The sequence below is a fragment of the Antechinus flavipes genome, chromosome 1 (assembly GCF_016432865.1).
Source record: "Antechinus flavipes isolate AdamAnt ecotype Samford, QLD, Australia chromosome 1, AdamAnt_v2, whole genome shotgun sequence".
Classification (NCBI taxonomy): Eukaryota; Metazoa; Chordata; class Mammalia; order Dasyuromorphia; family Dasyuridae; genus Antechinus; species Antechinus flavipes.
Window position 1 is genome coordinate 312,248,469 of NC_067398.1, and position 21,571 is coordinate 312,270,039.

At 42.7% G+C, this 21,571-nt stretch overlaps 1 protein-coding gene across 1 annotated transcript; it reads left to right on the forward strand.

Moving 5' to 3' along the window:
• Nucleotides 1-888: 888 nt before the first annotated feature.
• VCP (valosin containing protein) lies at nucleotides 889-19,105 on the forward strand. The gene is made up of 17 exons (XM_051965495.1): nucleotides 889-1,181; nucleotides 5,281-5,392; nucleotides 5,522-5,694; nucleotides 6,943-7,085; nucleotides 7,957-8,087; nucleotides 8,699-8,830; nucleotides 10,836-10,938; nucleotides 11,767-11,900; nucleotides 11,989-12,124; nucleotides 12,420-12,532; nucleotides 13,129-13,293; nucleotides 13,377-13,499; nucleotides 13,753-13,965; nucleotides 14,172-14,480; nucleotides 14,767-14,922; nucleotides 17,973-18,127; nucleotides 18,434-19,105. Exons 1-17 carry the CDS (start codon nucleotides 1,165-1,167, stop codon nucleotides 18,537-18,539), a joined length of 2,421 nt encoding a protein of 806 aa, XP_051821455.1. The 5' UTR covers nucleotides 889-1,164; the 3' UTR covers nucleotides 18,540-19,105.
• The last annotated feature ends 2,466 nt before the right edge of the window (nucleotides 19,106-21,571 follow it).

The window sequence follows — 21,571 nt, forward strand, 5'->3', positions numbered from 1 at the left end:
AAGGTGGAGTGAGCCTTTGGACCAAGGACTTCAAGTCCCAGCATTCAGTGTTCTGTAGAGGTACAAGGTATGCTGGGATACGTAGTTTTCGGATATCGCTCTCCAAGAAATAGTCGGGCCGGGAAGTGAGGAATCGTTGACCTAATTAAAAGTCATAGGAAAATACCCACTGCAAGGAGAGATATGAGGTGAGGTGAGGTGCAAGTGCGGTTTTAGAGTCCCAAAGCAGATCAGCGAGATCAGGGGACTCCGGGACAGAACAGGGTTAAAACATTTTTGGGCTTCTGGGTGAGAACCTATAGCAAAGCAATCAGTGTGAGGCCTGGAGTGACAGGTTTTTGGACAAAATCGGATTGGAATAAGAGGACTGAAGATTAGGGGACAGGGTTAGAGAGTGACTTGAGAATTTTGCAGGGAAAACGAAGGCGGTTAAAGTTGGGATTTGGAGATAATTGGAAAGTGGGTGAGGATTGGGAAAGATAACAGGAATAAAATGGATTGGCGTGTGGGGCAATGACCAGAATAGGAGAGGCAAGAAGTCCCAAGCCATTGTGTTAACGTAGGCTGGGGAACCTTGGAGCGCTAACCCTCGGAGCCAATGAACTGGGGCCAAGTGGGAGAGTCCACTTCAGAGAAAGCGAATTCCCTCCTCTCGCCTGTCCATCTGACGTCGTTCTTTCTGTTTATTGGCTGCGCTTCCTAGTCCGTCGACGAAGCGTAATGCCGTGGCCAATGACCATTGCGTTACCAGGCATGTTGCACCCCAGGGGCGGGAACGGATCTACGAATCAATTTTATGATTGGTCGACCGTAGCGGGTTGCCGGGGAGAGGAACGGAGGGGAGGGAGGGGGCCGGCAGCGCGGGCGCCGATTGGCTGGGCCGCGTGCTTCTCTCCTTCCGATGATTCGGCTCTTCTCGGCTCAGTCTCCCTGAAGCGCCCGCAGTCGCCGCCGTAGTCGCCAGCGCTTCCTTCTCCCGAAACCGGAGCCTAAGCCACCCGCCCTCCCCACCGCCGCCTCCGTGGGAAGAGAGAGAGAGGGAGCCCACCCGGAGGAACCGCCACCGTCCGCCTGGGAGAGCCGAGCCCGCCGGGCCCAGCCGCCCGCAGCCAGCCCCTCGTAGCCGTTACCCGCGCGCCGCCGGCCGGGAGACAGGCGCGCGCCATGGCCTCGGGAGCCGAGTAAGTGTTTCCCCTGCGCGTCCCCTCCCCCCGCGGGAACGCGCATGGGCCCCGGGCTCCGGGCTCCGGGCCCCGGGCCTTGGGCCTCGGGCTGGCGACCGAGCTGAGTAGGCCCCGGCCCCGGACGCAATTCATGCTGGGGATGGGCCACAGGCCAGGCGGGCCATTTCTCTCCAGCGCGCGTCCTCGAGCCCGGCCCGGCGGGCACGCGGCGCTAGGAGCCCCGGGCCCGGGCCAGATCCGATCCTGCTGTGTCATGCAGGCCCCGGCGTCTCCCGCGGGAGCGGGGGGCGGGGAAAGTGGCCCGGCCCCGCTGGGCCTAGTCTGGCCCTCGGGCCGCCGCCGCCTTCGAGCAACGTTGGGCCCAGGACACCTGCCTTGCGCCTGTCCTGTGGGAGAGCCGCGCCGCCTACGGAGGGAGGAGGAAGAGGGAGAGGATGCGAAGGTGTTTGCGGGCGCTGGGACTTACCTCGGCTGGAGAAGCTGGTTTCTCCAGGCCCCGGCCTGTGATTGTGCTGACGCGGGGCCCAGTGCCGCCGGTTTGAGGGGGACGGCCACGTGAGGGTTGGGGCCCTCGGGCCAGATCCTGCTTCAGAAGTGGGAACCGACTAGGTTTGGGAAATAAGTCGGGCGGACCCAGGCGATGGTTGAGGGAGGGGTGGATCTGGACTTGGCCGCCTCGTGAAATATATTAACTCCTTTGGGGAACCCACGCGTGGGGCTGGGCTGATGTGGGGGCGCCGGGTCACGAGAAAGAATCTACTCTACCTCAGGTCGAAGCGGTTGGCATTTTGGTGCTAAAATCCCTTACTGGAATTTTGTTTTCTTGGAGATTTGCTGCTTTGTTGGGGGTGGGGAGAGCTAATCGATTGGGGTGGGGCACTGGTTAGGCCCCTTTAAATGGCCTTCATTGCTTCTTGAAATGCAGAGGAGAAATCTGATTTTCTTCTCCATGAGAGCTGCCGAGATTTTTTTTCTTTTCTCGCCTCATAGTGTGTTAAATAGTTTAGGCCTTTAGATTTATACTATACTGGCTGTCTTTGAATTCGGACTTCAACTGATGTTGGGGATTGAGGTGGAGAATCAGCCGGTTTTGTTGGTGGGAGTGCACGAGGAGCGAGCCGGGGCCCCAGACGTAGTAGGGTACCTAAGGACGAGGAAGGTAAATTGAGAAGGGCCCTTCATTAAACATCTACAACCCATTCTTAATCCAAATCTTAGAACACTAGATGTTTAAAAGAAATAAGCTCTCAGGAGTGAAAGACAATATTTTCATTCTTTGCCCTTCATTGCTTCCTAGAGAAGTATAATAGTTTTCCAGCCTTGAAACCATTTTTAATACTACCTAACATTAAGTCCTGTAAGATTTGCAGATTTGCCTAGCTTTGTATCACAATATCTGGTACAGTGCCTTGCACATGGTTTGCCCTTAATAAGTGTTCTTTAATTTGACATAAAAGTACCTCTGTTTGGTTCTCATAACAATCCAAGAAAGGGAATTATTATTATCCTTGTTTTATCCATTAGGAAATAGTTCAGCATTTAAATCTGTGTTTTCCTAACTCAAGTCCAGCACTTTATTCTGTAATTCCCTATGTTTTACTGCAGTTTTTCTATTCCTTGCCTTTTCTCCATGAGGGTAAGGTATAATTTAGTAATTTCCTCTTAAATACCTTTGTAAAACTATCAACTCAGCATCTTTGGGGGTTTTTTTTGGTTATCATGATAGAAAACTTGTTGACTTTAATCTTAGTTTTTAAATCATAATGTTGCTTTTTGGAACCCTCCCCATGTTTGTGGTTTGTATCTCAGGGTTCACTGGGATCCTCTGGAGTCATAGAACCCCCAGTGTGGATCCAGGATTACTCTGGTTAGGGTCTGAGTCGAGCTGAGCTTGATGGAACATGACACAGCATGGGAAATATAGCTCAGAATCGGAGGAGATGGATTAAAATCTTGACCTCCACTTAACTACTTGTATAACTCAATGAAAACTATTTGGTTTCTCCAGGCTTTAGATTCTCATTTGTAAAAAGGAGATTGGATTAGAAGACAGTAGATCTAAGTTTCTGTGTTCTAAAGAGCTTTAAGGAGTTAGCATACTGCTTGATATCTGCTGGCCTCAATTGAGTGGATTTTCTTCCATTTTATGGGAGAGGCCAGGTGCCCTTCTGGAATCCAGTCTTATAGTTGGGTTGGTATCATGTAGCACAAACTTGTTCTAATAGCATTTTAAAAAAATTTTGTTCATTCTCCTTGCTCCTTTATGCTCCTGTTCTCCAGTTACAGTAGTAAGGCAACAAGATGGCTGTACCTTAGAGACAGTTCACTTCTGGTCTCTATTGTGGGAGGGGCAGGGTGTGGGGCAGCCTGGGAAGAAGGCCCTGATGGGCTCAATACCTGCTGAGCTTTCATTACCCTGAACTAGCATTTAAGTCCTGCTTGTCAGTAGATGTACTTATCCTTTATCATAGTTATTGTTTTCTCTGGCTTTGAAGCATATCGCTCCATTTAGTTGTACAGGTGGGTTTTTCAGCTGATAGAAATGGTAGTGTTGGGTGCTCATTACACAATAGTTCTGCGTTATGTATGGAAGAGTTAACAGAAGTCTTACCCTGTTAGGATGGGTATAGGTTGTGTCCTGGGAAATCTGAGAGATCCCTTTAATTCCAATACAGACATATTCTTATTCCTGGGATTTAAAAAAAAAAAAAAAAAAAGGTATGATGTAAAAGTTTTTTTTTCAACAATATTCACCTCTTTCTGGGTCTTGATCAAAGAGGAATTGATTGATCCTTCACAAAATTCTTTCCAAATTAAATCTAGCATTAAATCCTTAAGTTCAGCTATTTGGTACTAGAGTAGGACTTGACAAAATACAGTTCAAAGATTTTATTTGAATCCTTATGAAGAATTTAAAATGAACTGTTAGGTTATCCTTGAGAGCCTTGATATTTTTTTTTTTTAAGCCTAGATAAAAGGAGAAATTCTTTACTTCTTTCTGCATTTCTTGGTTTCCACCACTTGACATTTGGTCATTAAGCTGTGTCCTGAAACTCAACTTCCTGTGAAGCTTTTTTGCTTAGTAGCACTTTGGTAGCTGCCAAGATGTTTTTGTGCATCCAGTATGAACTTTTTCTTCTAGAAAGTTAAGATAAGTTATTTTGTTGTTTTTTTTCACACATTTGTTAATAACTTATCTAACCTTGGGACTGACTATTACAGTTAACTTTAAACTTTCTTGTGAGAAACAAGAGGATCCTAATGAGCTGGAAGAGACCTCTTCTAATCATTGAGACCAAAGCCATGATTTTACATATGATGAAATGGGGATCAGAGAGGTTATGTTGCTTATCGAAAATCACACAGCTTAGGAGCAAATGCAAGATTCAAACTCTGTACTTTTGATTCTGATTCTGGTGTTCTATCCATCACATTGTTTTTTTTATTTTTTTTTTTTAATTTAAGAAGTTTTCCATGAATGGTGTTAGAATCCATTATTTGGTTTATGAAATCATTGCCCTACTACTTGGCAACCCAAACCTCTTGAGTTTACCTCTTACATAGTAATTGTTTAAAGTGTGCAAATGTGTATGTAGCTAACAGATCATTATTAGCCTTTGAGGCTAATTCATGAATATATATATATATATTGCCCATGACTCTTTTCTATGGAAACAAAAGATTTTTTGTCCTTATAATATGAAATTTATATTAATTTCTCCAGAACACCTAAGTCTCCTGTGTACTTTTTCTGTCTTTGAAACGGAAACATTTGGATATATCATCAGCAAATGCATTGAAAAATTCTTACAATATGTCAGTGTTCATGCTCAGTTCGTATGCTTTTAAGTCTCCTCACTTTGTTGAGTTGTTGTGGTTGTGGTTGAGAACCCCAAAGACCTTTTGTTAATGTGAATTATAGCTATCGACATTTACTATATTAGGAATTAAAACATTTAATATCATGAAAAACATTTTGACCTTAAAGTTTCTCAGACAAGATCTCAGGATTCCCAAATTCCCTAGATCACACAACAAAAACCTTGGGTAAGAGTGATGTAGCCTTGGGAGGTCTAACTGGATTTCCCTTTTCCAGTTCAAAAGCAGACGACTTATCAACAGCCATTCTCAAGCAGAAGAACCGCCCCAATCGGTTAATTGTTGATGAAGCTATCAATGAAGACAATAGTGTGGTGTCCCTGTCTCAGGTAAGTTTATATTGGTGGTCTGTTCAGACATATTTTATGCATTAATGGAAAGAGTGGTCATCAGGGATAAACTAGTGCTTAGTCACTGGACTGCCCCCTACTGACCAGTCACTCTCATGCTGTTTCTAGGCCAAGATGGATGAATTGCAGCTCTTCCGAGGTGACACAGTGTTGCTTAAAGGCAAGAAGAGACGGGAAGCAGTGTGCATCGTGCTTTCTGATGACACGTGCTCAGATGAAAAGATTCGCATGAACAGGGTTGTCCGCAATAACCTACGAGTGCGCCTGGGGGACGTTATCAGGTGTGTGTGGATCCTTGGCCCTTAATGAGAGAGACCTGGGCAGCGGGGTGGGACAAGAAAGGCATGAGTTTTGGCCCATCATAAATAATTCCTCCTTACTGTGGAAGGGAGGCTGGAGCTTCACTTCAGGGTTCAAGTATATTCTGGTGGGGAGATTCAGGTACTCTAAGGTCTTAACAAGCATTTTGACAACTGGAAAGGATATGAGATTGACTGGTAAATTCTACACCACGCCTTCGAGTTGAATGTCTTGATGTTTCATGGAAAATGGGGCTTCATGACTTTTTGCCTGGAGACCCAGACTAATAGTTTTTGTAATGTCTCTTCTGCTTGTGCTGAAGGTTTTGTGTTCTTGTGCTGGGTGGCAAAGAACTAAAGGGAGAGCTATTAACCAAGAATTTTAGGGATCTTGTGATGATGAATGAGAGCTTGTGAAGGTCATATTTGAACCCCAGGAAAATCAGTTAAGAAAACCAGTTGTCACAGGAAAATGGCTCAAATAGTACTACTGGTCATAAATGAATGATCTCCAGGCACATTCTTTTGCTTTCTCTTTCTGGGTTCCTTCTGTTCAGTCCTTGATTAAAGTCTTCTCACTGCCTTTTATGTAGGGTTCTCAGTGTCTGTATTATTTCATCTTGGGTGTGTTTAGTTACTTTCTCCTGACATGAGACATGAGTCTCATGTAACCTTTTTCTTAAGAGACTAGAGCTAAAGAGATCCCTTCTGAGACATGCATAGGATGGAGGTATATTTGTGCTCATATGTATGATACCTGGTATCAGAGTTCTTATTTCTCTCAAGTTTAGTTGACATTTCTTTCATTTTACACCTTCTCATCCCTGGCCCAAACTTCCCTGTTGAGTGAGGCTGTGAGACACCCCAAAATTACCAGAAGGGTAGGAGGTTGGCAATTTTCCTTTGAAGAGCTGTTCTTCCCTTTTTCCCAAGTTGCTTCCTTTGAATGGTAGTAAGAGTCCTTATCCTTAAGCTGGGTCCCCATCTGGAACTTGTAGCATTTGCTGTCCTCCTTGGAGTTCAGGGTCCTGGGTGTGTGGTATCTTGCTTCAGCTCCTGCCTTTTCTCCTACCCTCCCTCCCACCCCATTCTCCTGCCTCTCTTCACCTAAAGCCGTCCCTGCCTTTTCTCTTTCACTTGCCATCAGCTCTCTGTACCAGGCCCTTTCCGACGCCCAGTGCTTGGGGCTGCAGTGTGGTGGGTAACGTGGAGTCTGCTTGTCGTCCTCAGCATCCAGCCGTGCCCAGATGTGAAGTACGGCAAACGTATCCATGTGCTGCCCATCGATGACACGGTGGAAGGCATCACCGGCAATCTCTTTGAGGTGTACCTCAAGCCGTACTTCCTGGAAGCTTATCGACCCATCCGAAAAGGTAAGTTAAGGCTTTGAGGAAATGAAATAGCAGAATATTCATTTTCTTTTTTCTTTCTTTCTTTTCTTCTTCTTCTTCTTCTTCTTCTTCTTCTTTTTTTTTTTTTTTTTTTTTTTTTTTTTTTTTTGTTGAGGTAGTTGAGATTAAGTGACTTGCTCAAGGTCACACTATTAAGTGTCTGAGGCCAGATTTGAACTCCAGTCCTCCTGACTTCAGATTTGGTGCTCTATGACACTGTACCACCTAGCTGCTCCCAGGGTATTCATTTTCCTGGCAGTGAATTGATTATGGGTAGAATTACTTGGTGCAGATATCCATATTTTCTAGAAAATGCTTAATCCCTTAAGTTCTCTTCTAACTTCTCATACCCATCTGCCCCTACTGACATAAGTGTATCTTGTACCCCAGGAGAGAAAGTTACTACTTTTATTTGTCTGAGGCCAGGCTAGGCCTTGGTGGTAGTTGGGTTCCAGGTGGCCCTCAACACCCTTTCTAGGTAAAGTCTTTGTCAGTTTGTCCAATTCTGGTTCCCAGAAAATATACAGTTCCCCCTGCATCCATTATGTGAAACTCTTAATTTTGATCCTTTTTCCTTATTTGGTTTGAATTCTAGATTGTTAATTACCTGTGGCAAAAATTGACTATGTATTAGAAAGGCTTTCTTCTTTTTAGGGTATCTAAGGGGCAAAGAAGTTTTTCTAAGTCCAGATTAATGTTCTGCCCTTTGACTAAGTGTTAGGACATGGGTACCCATGTGCTTTTAGAGCTCAGGTCCTAATATTAGTGGTTGAATTCATATCTGGTCTTTTCTAGCTTACCATCCATTTTCTGTTGATACTTGTCATAACTATATACTATAATGATCCTACAGGTGATATCTTTCTCGTCCGTGGTGGAATGCGTGCTGTAGAATTCAAAGTGGTGGAGACAGATCCCAGCCCCTACTGCATTGTTGCTCCAGATACAGTGATTCATTGTGAAGGGGAACCCATTAAACGAGAGGTAAGCTCCACTCTCTTGGTAAAAGCTTATCAATCTTTTGAATGTGTGGTATGGTTTGGAGCAGGGTGTTGAGAAAGCTGAATAGAATGTTCATATATTAGGAATGATGTGACAGTAGAGAGGCTGAAGTCAGAACTCCTTTCTCAGCTAAGTTGCTCCTTGATTAGAATAGTCTTCCCTAGTTCTTTTTTTTTTTTTTTTTTTTTTTTTTTTTTAAATGGTGTGGTCCAAGAATCAGCAGGATGGTTTCTTGTACTGAACTGGACTTGGGCAGGGTAATTTTGGAAGAAACATCAGGGAAAAGATACTCTGATCACAATGAGAGTGGTGGTGCCTTCAGAACTTTTAAGGTCTTTAGTTTTTCAGTTCTTGACCTTTTGGAGAGTTTTCCATAGAGTTGTTTTCATCAGCCAGTAGAAGTAGCTGTGTCAGAGACCTTTCAAGGGGGAAATTTCCCCTGCATCTCCTGGACACTAGACCAGTATACCTTGTAGAAACCTGTTCTTCTCAAGGTCTTCCTTTTTCCTAAAATAATAAGACATCCTCATACATTGACGTTGGACAAGTTTGAATCTTTGATATTGCTAATCTATATAATTCCTTTCATTCAGGATGAAGAGGAATCCCTCAATGAAGTAGGGTATGATGACATTGGTGGTTGCCGAAAACAGTTGGCTCAGATAAAGGAAATGGTGGAGCTGCCACTGAGACATCCAGCCCTCTTCAAAGCCATTGGTGTAAAGGTATTTGACCTTTGGCTTCAGATAGGACCATGCCCAAGAAGAACAGCAGGAAGAGAGCTTTTTAATGTTGTACTTTGTGAAGGGAAAATGAAAAAGTAAAGGGATAGTGGAAAATAGCAGTGCTTTGATATCATTGTAGGGGTGTAGATAGTAAGTGGTATCTAATACAGATTTATCTTGGGCTGTTCTCTGCAATCATTTTATTAGTGCCTTGGGTGTCTTTGCACATGAAAATCCTAAATTCTGTTACTAGTCTGATTTACCTAGTCTTTCAGAAGATAGAACTAAATTTAGTAATTAGAAAAATGAATGTAAAGATGAGCATGCAATTAATGGAAGGATTGCAAAGTTTACACTTTGGGAAAGATTACCTAGGTAGAGGGTAGAATGTGAGTCCTGGGTTCAGATCATAAGCTGAATCTAATTTCATACTAATTAATTAAAAACTTAGCATAATATCAACATATAAGAAATGTGAGTGGAGGCCAGGAAGTAGTCTCTAGATAAACACCTAATTTGAATGTTATGTCTTAAGTCAGATCACTTTAAAAGATGTGAAAGGATTAGAGAAAAAGTTTGGGGGGGGGGGGAACCTTTAGAAATGGAAAATGAGTTTAGGTTAAAGTTGATGTTTAGCCTGGAGAAGAAAAAGTTTGGAACTACTAGTTTGAATGCTCCGAAATATAGGGGATTGTGTTTCATTTATCTCTGCATTCCTTACAGCTTCTTAGCATATTGCATAAAGTAGACGGAATGAATGTATATATAATTTAGTGATTATATTATGGTATTTGAATGGTTTATGTGAAGGAGTACCAAGCTGTCATTCTTTTGTGTGTTTAATGTCATGGAGGAGGAAACACTACAAAGATAGTTAAGTCAAAGTTATTTCTCTGAGTCTTGGTCTTATCTTGAAAATACAGAGAATAGATGATTGCTTGATACCTGCTGGCTCAATTGAATCAATTTTTCTTCCATTTTGTGGGAGAAGCCAGGTGCCCTTCTGGAATCCAGTCTTATAGTTGGGTTATTGGTATCATGTAGTATAAACTTGCCCTAAAATACAGAGATTAGATGATCTCTAAGGTCCTTTTTGATTCTTGTTCTGAATTTTTTTAAAGTAGTATTTTATTTTTCTAAATATTTGTAAATGTTTTCAGTATTCATTTTTGTGAAACTTTGTGTTCCAGATTTATCTCTTTTCCTCTTTCCCCAAGATAGCAAACAATCTGATATAGGTTCAATATGTGCAATTCTTTTAAACATATTTATGTCATGTTGTACAAGTAAAATCAGATCAAAAGGCAAAAAACCAGGAGAAGGGGGAAAAATCAAGCAAATAATTTTAAAAAGGTGAAAAATACTATGCTTTGATCCACATCCAGTCTCCATAGTTTTCTCCCTGGATGTGGATGGTATCTTCTATCCCAAGTCCATTGGAATTGCCTTATTGTTCTGAATTTCTTTTAAATGGGCTCTACTCAGTAGAGGTTATGGTTGGAAGAATTTAGTGAAGATGTCATGACCACTAGAATGGGACAATAATGGGGAGGGTATGGAGCCTGCATTCCTAGAAATCTAACATCTGCTATTTGTCCTTTGTGATCTAGTCACCTGCCTGAAGTCTGGGTACTGGCCCCCTTTTGGTTCCTTTCTAGCTTCTGGAAGCTCCGATTAGAGTTTTTCAAAGTATTATGTTTTAATTTTAAGGTTTCTTACCTCTTGAATCTTCTGAGATACAGATGCTTATGCCTTAGAATTTTTGCTACTTTTTCCCCATCTCCCCTTTCAGTGACTTTACTGTTGACAACTTAATTCTGTGGGCTGAATAGTGAATCATGCCTGTCGCTTTTGGTATTGAGGACTCCTTTTTATTGCTAGGTTCAAACTTTTCATCCCATCCCTATATAGAGAGCCTTTGCTAAACTTTTTGTTGAGGGAAGGGAAGAGAACTAGCATGGGTACTAGCTTAACCTTCTTAAATCTACTTTGTGCCTGTTCCCAGCCTCCTCGGGGCATCCTGCTCTATGGGCCTCCAGGAACAGGGAAGACCCTGATTGCTCGAGCTGTGGCAAATGAAACTGGAGCATTTTTCTTTCTGATCAATGGTGAGTTACTTAACTCTTCCTAAAGTGGTGGGTTGGATATCTTCTGACTCTTCATTTCTAGAGGTCGTCTCAGTTCAAATACAATGTTGTACCCATACAATAATGATTTTCTCTGACCTTTTCTTTTCCCCCAATTAAGTCTGGGACAGAGACAAGAACTACTGGTTTTGAAAGGGGGTGTGGGACATTTGCCCTCCCCTGTGTGAATTAATTCAAGTGCACACTCTGCTAGAAGAGGCAAATGACTTTAGTGGGTTTTAGGCATGTATCAAGGGACTCTTTTGTATGTGTTCTTCCCTCCAGAACTATATTCTGTTAGAATTCAGGAAATAGAGGGATAGATAACAGTTTGGGGGTGGGTGGACATTTAGTTAGAATTATTTCATTGTCTATATGTGTGGGAATGCTGAATTACCTCTTTAAGGGGAGATTAGGCGTCTTCCCTGAAAGTGCCTGGGTAAGGTAAGGAAGGCCATTTTTGAGCCTACCATCTCCTGAGGATAGAGGGGGGAGGGGTCATAGGAAGAGTAACCTCATACAGGGAGTGACACTTGCATCATATTCTCAGTCCTTCTGACAAGCAAATGATTGTCAACTTTTTTCCTTCAACTTACCCTTCTTAACATCTTCATCTCCTTTTCATAGCAGGGAAAATAAGCAAAGTGACTTTTTTTCATAAAGGTTTTGGCAGTTTGCCTAGGTCAAAGTGTATCAGAGGTGGCTGGAGTTGTAACAACCTAGGCAGGGGTAGCAGGCAACCCCTATGGCTTCTTCTCCTTGGGGAGAAGAAACCAGCTTCATTCTTGCTTGCTCAATGCATCTCTTCAGGTCCTGAGATTATGAGCAAGTTGGCTGGTGAGTCAGAGAGCAACCTGCGGAAGGCTTTTGAAGAGGCAGAGAAAAATGCTCCTGCCATCATTTTCATTGATGAGCTGGATGCCATTGCTCCCAAGAGAGAAAAGGTATGGATTCCCCTAAGAGAGAGGGGGAGAGTAAGGGAGATTGGGGTACAAGCTTGCCTATTGACCTAAGGACCTTGTGCTTTGACAGACCCATGGAGAAGTAGAACGTCGAATTGTGTCACAATTATTGACTCTCATGGATGGTTTGAAACAGAGGGCACATGTGATTGTTATGGCAGCAACCAACAGACCTAACAGCATTGACCCAGCTCTTAGACGGTTTGGTAATGATCCCTTGACCTTTTTGGTGAATGTTTTTCTGTATGTAATTGTTCGATCATAGTATGATCTTAAGATTTAGCATGTTGGGCTGGGTAATGACAGATTCTTGTCTCTGCTTTTCCTATTTTTCTCATTTGTTTCTTCTCCCTCCCCTCAATAGTTGCAGGATCTAGGCTGTTTGTTACCAGATCCTTTAATGATAGAGTTCTGCTCTTTTACCCACTTCCATTGGGGAGGGGGCAGGCATATGTGGCCAGAACCCAGGGTTGAATGGTGTGTATGCATGTATTCCTACAGGTCGATTTGACAGGGAGGTAGATATTGGAATTCCTGATGCCACAGGACGCTTGGAGATTCTGCAAATCCATACCAAGAACATGAAGCTGGCAGATGATGTTGACCTAGAACAGGTAAGGCTTAAAGGGAGTAAAATAGGAGAATCAGAATCATCTGAAAGGGATAATGAGAGAGTTGTTGCTGAGCCCTCAAGGCTCTATAGAGCAGGGCTCAGGTTGATTGTTGAAGTGGAGTACTTGTTAGGGCAGAGATAGACTGTAATTATTAGAAACTTGTATGGGAAGAAAAACTTATTTTGAGCTTACTTTGAAATAGATTAACTCGGCCTAGGTGTGTGTTGTGGCTAATAGTCAAAGGCAAGTCATGGCAATGGAAACATTGATGTGTGTCAAGGTCCCAGCCACTGAGAGCCCTGATTTTGGCAAGTGTAAGCTATCCCTTGAGCAGTAATGGGCAACTTAGGATTTTGAGATTAGAACAATTGGAATTCTGAATGCAAATCTGTTAGTGCAGCGTGTCCTGAGAAGAGAAGACTGAGGCACAACCTCATAGTTGAAGGAGCTTATAGAAAGAGAAATGAGGAAGGAATTCCAGGAGGTCTGATATGAAATCTGAGTATTCTCTTCATAGCTTAGCTGCATAGTGAGGAAGAGGGGATTCCCCCCAGGCCTAGAGTTGGGCTTTAACCAGAATGACCCTCTATTCACAGGTAGCCAATGAGACCCATGGACATGTAGGTGCTGATCTGGCAGCCCTCTGTTCAGAAGCAGCACTACAGGCCATTCGAAAGAAGATGGACCTCATTGACTTGGAAGATGAGACCATTGATGCCGAAGTCATGAACTCCCTGGCTGTCACCATGGATGACTTCCGGGTAAGGATACCCATCATGACTCTTGTTTTACTACTCCTTTTCATTTAACAGAATCTTACTCTAGCTTTTTCCTCCTGTTATAGTGGGCTCTGAGCCAGAGCAATCCATCAGCACTTCGGGAGACTGTTGTAGAGGTGCCACAGGTGACCTGGGAGGACATTGGTGGTCTGGAGGATGTCAAGCGGGAGCTCCAAGAGCTTGTTCAGGTGAGAGAGTCTTGAAGTGTTAGAGCTATTTCAGAGCTCTACAGAATAGTGAGTAAGGCTTTTTACTATCTTCTCCCAGGGGACTGTGATAAGAGATGAGACTACTTTTGGGTCCTGGGAGTGTGGGAGACTGTGAGGTGAATCAAGTTGGGTGTGTGATTTGGCTTTCCTGTTCCCAGAAGGTGCTATTAATTATACCTCTCTTCCCAGTTCCTCATATTAATGAATTACCCTGAGCTCTCTTTTCATGTAGTATCCTGTGGAGCATCCAGACAAGTTCCTTAAGTTTGGTATGACACCATCCAAGGGAGTCCTCTTCTATGGGCCCCCTGGCTGTGGAAAAACCCTCTTGGCCAAAGCTATCGCCAATGAATGCCAGGCAAACTTCATCTCCATCAAGGGCCCTGAACTTCTCACCATGTGGTTTGGCGAATCTGAGGCCAATGTCCGTGAGATTTTTGATAAGGTGAGCCCTGTATTACATCCAGTCTCTTTACCCTATGGATTTCCAAACTGATTAGGTGTGTAGGGACCAGTATTTGGAATGAATTATGAAACAGTTTTAGCAATACCTTATTAAAGCCATTGGATATGGGAAAGAAGGGGCTTTGGGATGGAGGAATGAGTATCTGGGTGAGTATTTATCTCTTTTTGTGTCATTCCTCCATGAAGGCCCGCCAAGCTGCCCCCTGTGTTCTGTTCTTTGATGAACTGGATTCAATCGCTAAGGCTCGTGGCGGCAACATTGGAGATGGAGGAGGTGCTGCTGACAGAGTCATCAACCAGATTCTGACAGAAATGGATGGTATGTCCACAAAGAAAAACGTGTTCATCATTGGTGCCACAAACCGGCCTGATATTATTGATCCTGCAATTCTTCGGCCTGGCCGCTTAGACCAGCTCATCTATATACCCCTGCCTGATGAAAAGTCCCGTGTTGCAATTCTTAAGGCCAACCTGAGAAAGTCACCTGTTGCCAAGGTGAGTAGAGGAATTTTGGAGATAAATTTGACAACTATGTCTCTTTCCTACAGCAACTTGATATGGGGAAAAAGCAATCCTTCTCTTAGGTTTGTTTTTTTTTTTTTTTTTTTAAGCCATATTTAGAGTGTTCCTTGGGTGGCTTTTGTGAATTCCTTGTGAAATCTGAGTTCAGGGTCTGGAAAGGTCATCATAGAAGGGACAATTAGGGTGAACCAGGGGAAAGAAGACCTTTTGTTTGGGACTTTAGATCTGGGTCCTGAATTTGCTTTCTGACTTCTGGCAGGATGTAGACTTAGAGTTCCTGGCCAAGATGACTAATGGCTTCTCTGGGGCTGACCTGACAGAAATCTGTCAGCGTGCTTGCAAACTGGCTATCCGTGAGTCCATTGAGAGTGAAATTCGACGAGAACGGGAAAGGCAGACCAACCCCTCTGCCATGGTAAGTGTCCTTTTTCATACAACTAGGCTTTAAAGGGAATATTGAATACTCTTTGAGTTTGGAATCTACCTGGTTTGCAGGGTACTGGCAGAATTTCAGATACAAGATTTCCCCTAAAGAGTTATATTCTGATTGAGTTGTTTGGTTCATTGGATTTTTTTTTTTTTTCCATTTTACAAATTCTGCTTTTTGAGAAGTGATTTTCTTGAGACAATTTCTGTGTTTCCTTTTCCAGAGTTCTCATTTTCTTTCCCCATTTTTCTTCTAACTCTCTTGAGATCCTTTTTGAATTCTTCCAAGACAACCTTGTGAGATGGAGATCATCTTATCAACCCTTTTGAGGCTTCATCTAGAGATGTTTTGCCTCTAGTGTCCCTAGAGTTTGAGATCTGTTTTGTCGTCTCCATAAAAGTTCTATGTGGTCAGAGTTCTTCTTGCTTTTTTGCTCATTTTTAAAGGTTGAAGTCTGCTCTTAGGGCAAAGGGGAGATTGTCCCAAGCTTTCTCTACAGGCCACCGTGGCTTCACGCTGCTCTGGGACCAGTGTTGTGATTGGGCATGGGCAAATCCTGCTTGTTATTTGGGGTTCAGGGGCTCACTGTTTGCCTTCTGTAATTGTGTTGAAGGTCTCACAGCTAGTCTGCTGATCCAGTGGCTTCTGAACCAAGATAGAATAGCAAATGCTGCTGTATTTTGACTACGAGCTTACTATTAGATTTCCTCCTGCTCAGAAACCTCTCTATCCTGAGTCTCCCTGTGCTGTGCCATTTCTCATACCCCCTTGCCAGACTGAAGCAGACGTTTAATAAGGTTCTTCCAAAATATCTTATGCAAATTTGTTACATTCCAAATATTTCTGGCTTCTGTCGTTGTTCAGAGGTTTGATCTGGTGTTGATCTGAGGTAAACCAGGAAGAGCTCAAAAAACGACCTATTCTCTACCATCTTGGCTCCGTCCTCTTTCGTTATGATTGAGGATCAAGACACATTTGATTTGGGGACTCTATTTTCTACTGAAAGTTTCTTTAAGTTTTCATGCATTCTTTTCTTCCATTGTGCCAATTGCTTGGATCTCATCACTTCTAGTTTCTTCTTTTACATTAATTTTCTACATTTCATTACCTACAAAAGTGTTGATCCTTAAAGAAAAAATAAAAAACACTTGCCTTTATTTATATGTCCTCATATTATTGTTCTGTTTTACCTCTTCATTGCCCAAATTTCTAAAAATGGGAGTTTAAGCTGCTGCTATAACTTTGTTATTCACATATTCCTCAACCCTTTACAGGTTGGCTTTCACCATGCTTTTTATAGAAACAGCTTTTTAAAAAGTTATCATTGAGTGACTCTTATCACCGAATCCACTGATTTCTTACTCTGCATTTTCCTTGATCTTGTTGTACTTGATAGTTAAACATATTCTTCTTGATATAACTCTCTTCTTTGCATTAAACTATACTTTTTGGCTTTCTTTGCTAACTCTTTTTATTCCTCATCTGAATGAGGGCTTCTTAAACTTTTTCCACTCATGATCCCTTTTCACTTGAAAAATTTGACCTTGGCATATAGGTACATAAAATAAATATCAAAAGTTTGCTGATAATAAATTGTAATTTTGCAACCCTCACATTCAGTTATGAGACTCCATATGAAGTCTCCCTGTGGCCTCATTCATCTGCTTTGTTTTCTGTCCCTTGGTGTTTTTACCTCATCCATCTACTTTGTTTTCTGTCCCTTGGTATTTTTACTTCAATTATCACTTTATTCAGATAACGCCTACTTTTGTATCTTTAATCCTGAACTCATTCCAGAGCTCTATTAAAACATATTTACTGCATGAACTCAGTGTGACCAGAACTGAGCAGCTTATCTTCCCCACCTCCACACACTCCTAAATATAGAAATATATTTTTTCTATATTTATAGTATCATCATTGTCCTAGTCAAACACCTCAAAACCTCCAAGTCATCTTTGACTCTTCAAAACCTCCCACCTGCAGTTAATTGCTAAGTCATTTTGATTCTTTGGATCTCTTGAATCTGTCCCCCCTCTTCTCCCACTACCACCACCTGCTTCAAACTTCTGTGACTTCTTTCCTAGATAGTTGAAATAGCTGTTTATTTGTTTTTTCTGCCTTTGGTCTTGCTTCATTCTAATCTATGTTTCATACCATTGCCAAGGTCATCATTCTCTTATACATATCTAACCATATTTTGGGGCAAGGAGAAGCCAACAACAAAAACTACCACATAATCCCATCTACCGTGTAAAGTCTAAGCTAACCTCCATAAAACCCTCCATAGTCTGGATCCAATAACTTTATCCTGTACTATTCTTTCTTAGAAGTGTTTGTGGTTTTTTTAATTAATAAAAATCCCTTTCAATTTTAATGTCCTTTGATTTACATTATCTGCATACGGACTTTTCAAGTCATTGCTTAAATGCTAGCTCCCCGTCAATGGAAATGATTGTTTCTTCCCCTAAATTATCAGAGTGCTTCTTTGTGTTCTACCATCATTTGCCATGAATTATAGTTATTTATTTCTTGTCTGTCTATCTCTCATACATACATATACACATACCACCTCTCTTTATCACCTACTATGAAGCCTGCAGGGAGTTAAGTACAAATATTGGGATATTCTTTGCAAAGTAGGTAACAGACTCATAAAGATTATGTAGCTGCCTAAATTATGGTTCAAGCTGGAAATAAAAACTGAGGACAAAGAGGTTTTTTAGATGCTTCCCTATGTGCTATAACGGATCACTGTGGGAATTTGGAGGATGTTGGGCATCTTAGAAGACAACATTAGGAATGGTGCTCAGTAACTTCTTAAAACTATGCCTCTGTTTGTTACAATCTTGCCAGACTCTGGCACTGGGAAAGTTGTAGGGTTACGCTGTTCAGTGCCCACCTGGAGCCTGGATCTTGTCTTGGGTGAGGTGCCCATTGCCTTAAACTCCTTGGGGGAGCACGAGGCAGAAAGAAATAACAACGCTTGGTGAATCCTGGTAGGCCTTAGTCCCCTCTCATCTCTTTCTACTTTACAGGAAGTAGAAGAGGATGATCCAGTCCCTGAGATCCGCCGGGACCACTTTGAGGAGGCCATGCGCTTTGCCCGCCGCTCTGTCAGTGACAATGATATCCGGAAATATGAGATGTTTGCCCAGACCCTTCAGCAGAGCAGGGGCTTTGGCAGCTTCAGGTAAGGAGAAAGGGTGGCCAGCTACAGAGGGAAGGGATGGCATCTTACCGCCTGGGAGTTGGTGGTGGTGGTGGGTAGGTATCCATAGAAAGAAGGTGCGGTGGAAAGAATCTGACTCCAAGGGTTTGCCTGGGCCTCATATCCAGCATCTAATTCTCCCTCTCTGTGGCCTTAGGTAAATTATTTACTCTCTCTGGGTCTTATTATCATCATTTGATGAGTGGGTTAGATTAGATAGTGTCCTAAGAGGTGGGAGGGAAGAGGATGCCTCTGACCAGGTCTTAATGCACACTCTCCGCCATGCAGATTCCCCTCAGGGAACCAAGGCGGGGCTGGCCCCAGCCAGGGCAGTGGAGGAGGCACAGGCGGCAACGTGTACACGGAAGACAATGACGATGACCTGTATGGCTAAGCGGCAGCGGCTGGCCACGGAGCAAGCTGGCCAGGCCTCGGTCCCTGGGGGAGGGAGGCTCTTGCCTGAGAGGGACCGGGGGCACCCGGGGCCTGCTCCATTCCTCAGTCCGAACAGTTAAGCTGCAGTCAGACTCTGGACAGGGGGTTTCTGTTGCAAAAAAAATACAAAACAAAAGCGATAAAATAAAAGCGATTTTCATTTGGGAGGCGGAGAGTGAATTACCAACAGGGAATCGGGGCCTTGAGCCTGCGCCATTTCTGTTGTAGTTTGGGGGGGTACAGCGGGCGGGTGGCCTCTGTGGGGCGAGAGCAAGGGAGCCAACGTCCAGCCCCCACCAGTAATAAAAGCGCCTGAACTTCACTCCATGCTGCCCATGCTGTCCCTTCTTTCCCTGTCCACACCAGGATAAGGGGCCACAGCCGTTGGGTCTTTACATAGTGAGTAGGTTCATTTTATTTTACATGCTTTTGAGTTAATGTTGGAAAATTAAATTAACTAATCACAAGCAGTTTCTAAACCAAAAACATGTTGTAAAAGGACAATAAACGTTGGGTCAAAACAGAGCTTGAGTCCTGGCCCCTGCTCCTCCTTCTTTCCTCTGAAAGCTTCATATCTTCCTTGGCAAGCAGGGAGGGAGGGTGCCAAGGCAGTGCCTCAAACCCAAGCATGATTTGGGAAGAACTTCTCCAAGAGCTGTTTTGTCTTTTCATTTCCTTGGCTAGGAACTAGTAACTCCCCTTGGCTGGGAGTGGAGGACAACTATGACTCATTCAGTCGTCATTCTTCCCTAGTCTGATCTGTGTGAAGGAGCTGATTTTTGAAGTCCTAACAAATGATCCTTTCGTTCTCCTGCCTATATTTTCCGAGGGGGGAGAGGGGGGAGTCTAGGATTCACACTACAATATACCTGTGTAGTGAAGGTAGACCCCTTTAGGCATCAGTGCAAATAAGCTCTTTTTTCCTCGTCTCTTCCCCCTTTCCAGTTAATCAGAAGCTGGTGTTGGGACACCCAGAGTGAGCCAAGGAAAGTAAATAAGTTGCAAAAGGAGAAATAAGAGGCAACTTTTTAGTTGGAGACTGTTATAAAGCACTGGATTTGTTGGCCTGTGTTTTTTTACCTTTGGAATTTCTCCCTGCCATCTTGGCTCTGGTTTCTGTTAAGTCTAATTCTGTTCCTTAATTATTGAGGGCCTAATAAGAGTCTCCAGGGCCTTGACTATTTGAAGACTGGGGAAGATAGTTATCTTACTTTAAGCCTGCCTTGAATTTAAGAAATGCCAGTTCAGAGATGTCAGGAAAATATCAGACCCATGAAGCTCCATGAGGGAAGATTGTATTAGATTTATTTTACCTGCAGGTAGACCTGATAGCTAAAATGATTTATTTTAATGTGGACCTTCATACATAAGGACTGTTTTACTATAATAAGGCATTGTTTGTCAAAATTTGCTCTGGGTTCCCTGATGGCCTTATAGGAGGGTCTTACGAGGTCAAAATTTTTCATACTAAGGTTTTAATTTCTAATGGAAAATATTGATGGGTGTTATTCAAGTAAGAAATCTTTGGGGGAAGGGAAGGAGCTTCACTAATTTTTAAGCATGTAAAGGTTTTCCGAGACTAAAAGTTTTAGAATCACTGATAACAGGGGATGTCCCAGTGAGAAAACTTCCCTATCAATAAAAGTTAACAAACTTAAGAGAACCTTATAAGTACATCAAACCATAGAGAAGCTCTGACTTCCTCAGTATTTGAGGACAGACAAACCCAGGTCTCCCTGACTCAAGCTGCTCCCTTTGCCACATTGCCTCTGAACTCAGTGACTCATTTTCACACCTCTTAGTTAAAAGAAATGCTTTCCTCACAACATTGTGAGGTGAGTAGTATAAGATGGAGTATGATCTCATCTTGCAGATGAATAATCTCAGATTGTGACTTAGACTTCTGGTAAGAGAGTAATTCAAACTGGAACTTCAGTTTTCCATTTTAAGTATTTTCTAGGAAAAAATGCTGTTTTTGTCCCTAGGTAAGATCATGGGCTCAGTTCATTACATCAGGAAGAATGGTGTTTTGGCATAGGGTAAAATAACAAGAGTTTTTTCCTAATGAAACTGGGTACACTTTTTTAGCTCTAATAATTTTTTTTTACTTTGCTGCCTTTGGTTCCAATGGATGGTTCTTGGGTAATTCCCTGGGGATGGTTAGAAGGGGAGTTCTGGAAGGTGTTGTCTAGGAGCTGTTAGCTAGTCTTTGGACTCTTGGGGAAGGTGATCATGAAAAATGACTTTTGATAGCAAGTTGTACCCTATAGGGATAGGGAAAATGACACTTTCTTTGCTCTTAATTCATTCTGGCTTCAGTCATACCTTTGCAGATGATTTCAACTCAAAAGCAGTTATTAATCCAACAATCATTTATGCTAGGCTTTTTTAACCCTAAGTTTCTAAAAACCCTTTTTGTGTCTTACCAGATACATAGTCTCAAAACCTTATCTTTTGACTCTTCCCTTCCTCATCTCTAGCTTTAAAAAAAAATTTGCATTTGCTATCTTTTAATTTTTACATCACTTTTACTTTTCCTACCGTGTATCTCTCACACTTTTTTCTAGAGAGCCATCTTTTCATAATTTTTAAACGGTTCCAGCAACCAACATTGAAAAAGTCTGAGGAGCAGCTAGTTGGTGTAGTGGGTAGAGCACCCGCTCTGAAGTCGAGAGTATCTGAATTCAAATATGACCTCAGACACTCCCTGGCTGTGTGACCTTGGGCAAGTCACTTACCTCTAATTGCATCACCTCCTCTCCCCCTTCCCCAAAAGAAAAAGTTTGCAGTGTTTCATATCCATGGTTCCAAAACCTTTGCCAACAAATGAAGAGAGTTATGCTTTCATCTCTTCTTTGGGGCCAGGTTTGGCCGTTCTAATTTTGAAGCAGTTTTGATTTTGTAGTCCCCTCATTTTACAGTGTCTTAGCAATCGTGTATATTGTTTTTCTAGGTCTGATTGCTTTACTTAGCAAAATTTCATACTAGGTT

Excerpts from the sequence above, each read along its gene's own strand:
- VCP (XM_051965495.1), top strand. Across the intron at positions 8,088-8,698 it reads GGGAACCCATTAAACGAGAG|GATGAAGAGGAATCCCTCAA; the intron begins GTAAGCTCCACT and ends CCTTTCATTCAG. Across the intron at positions 13,500-13,752 it reads AGCTCCAAGAGCTTGTTCAG|TATCCTGTGGAGCATCCAGA; the intron begins GTGAGAGAGTCT and ends CTTTTCATGTAG.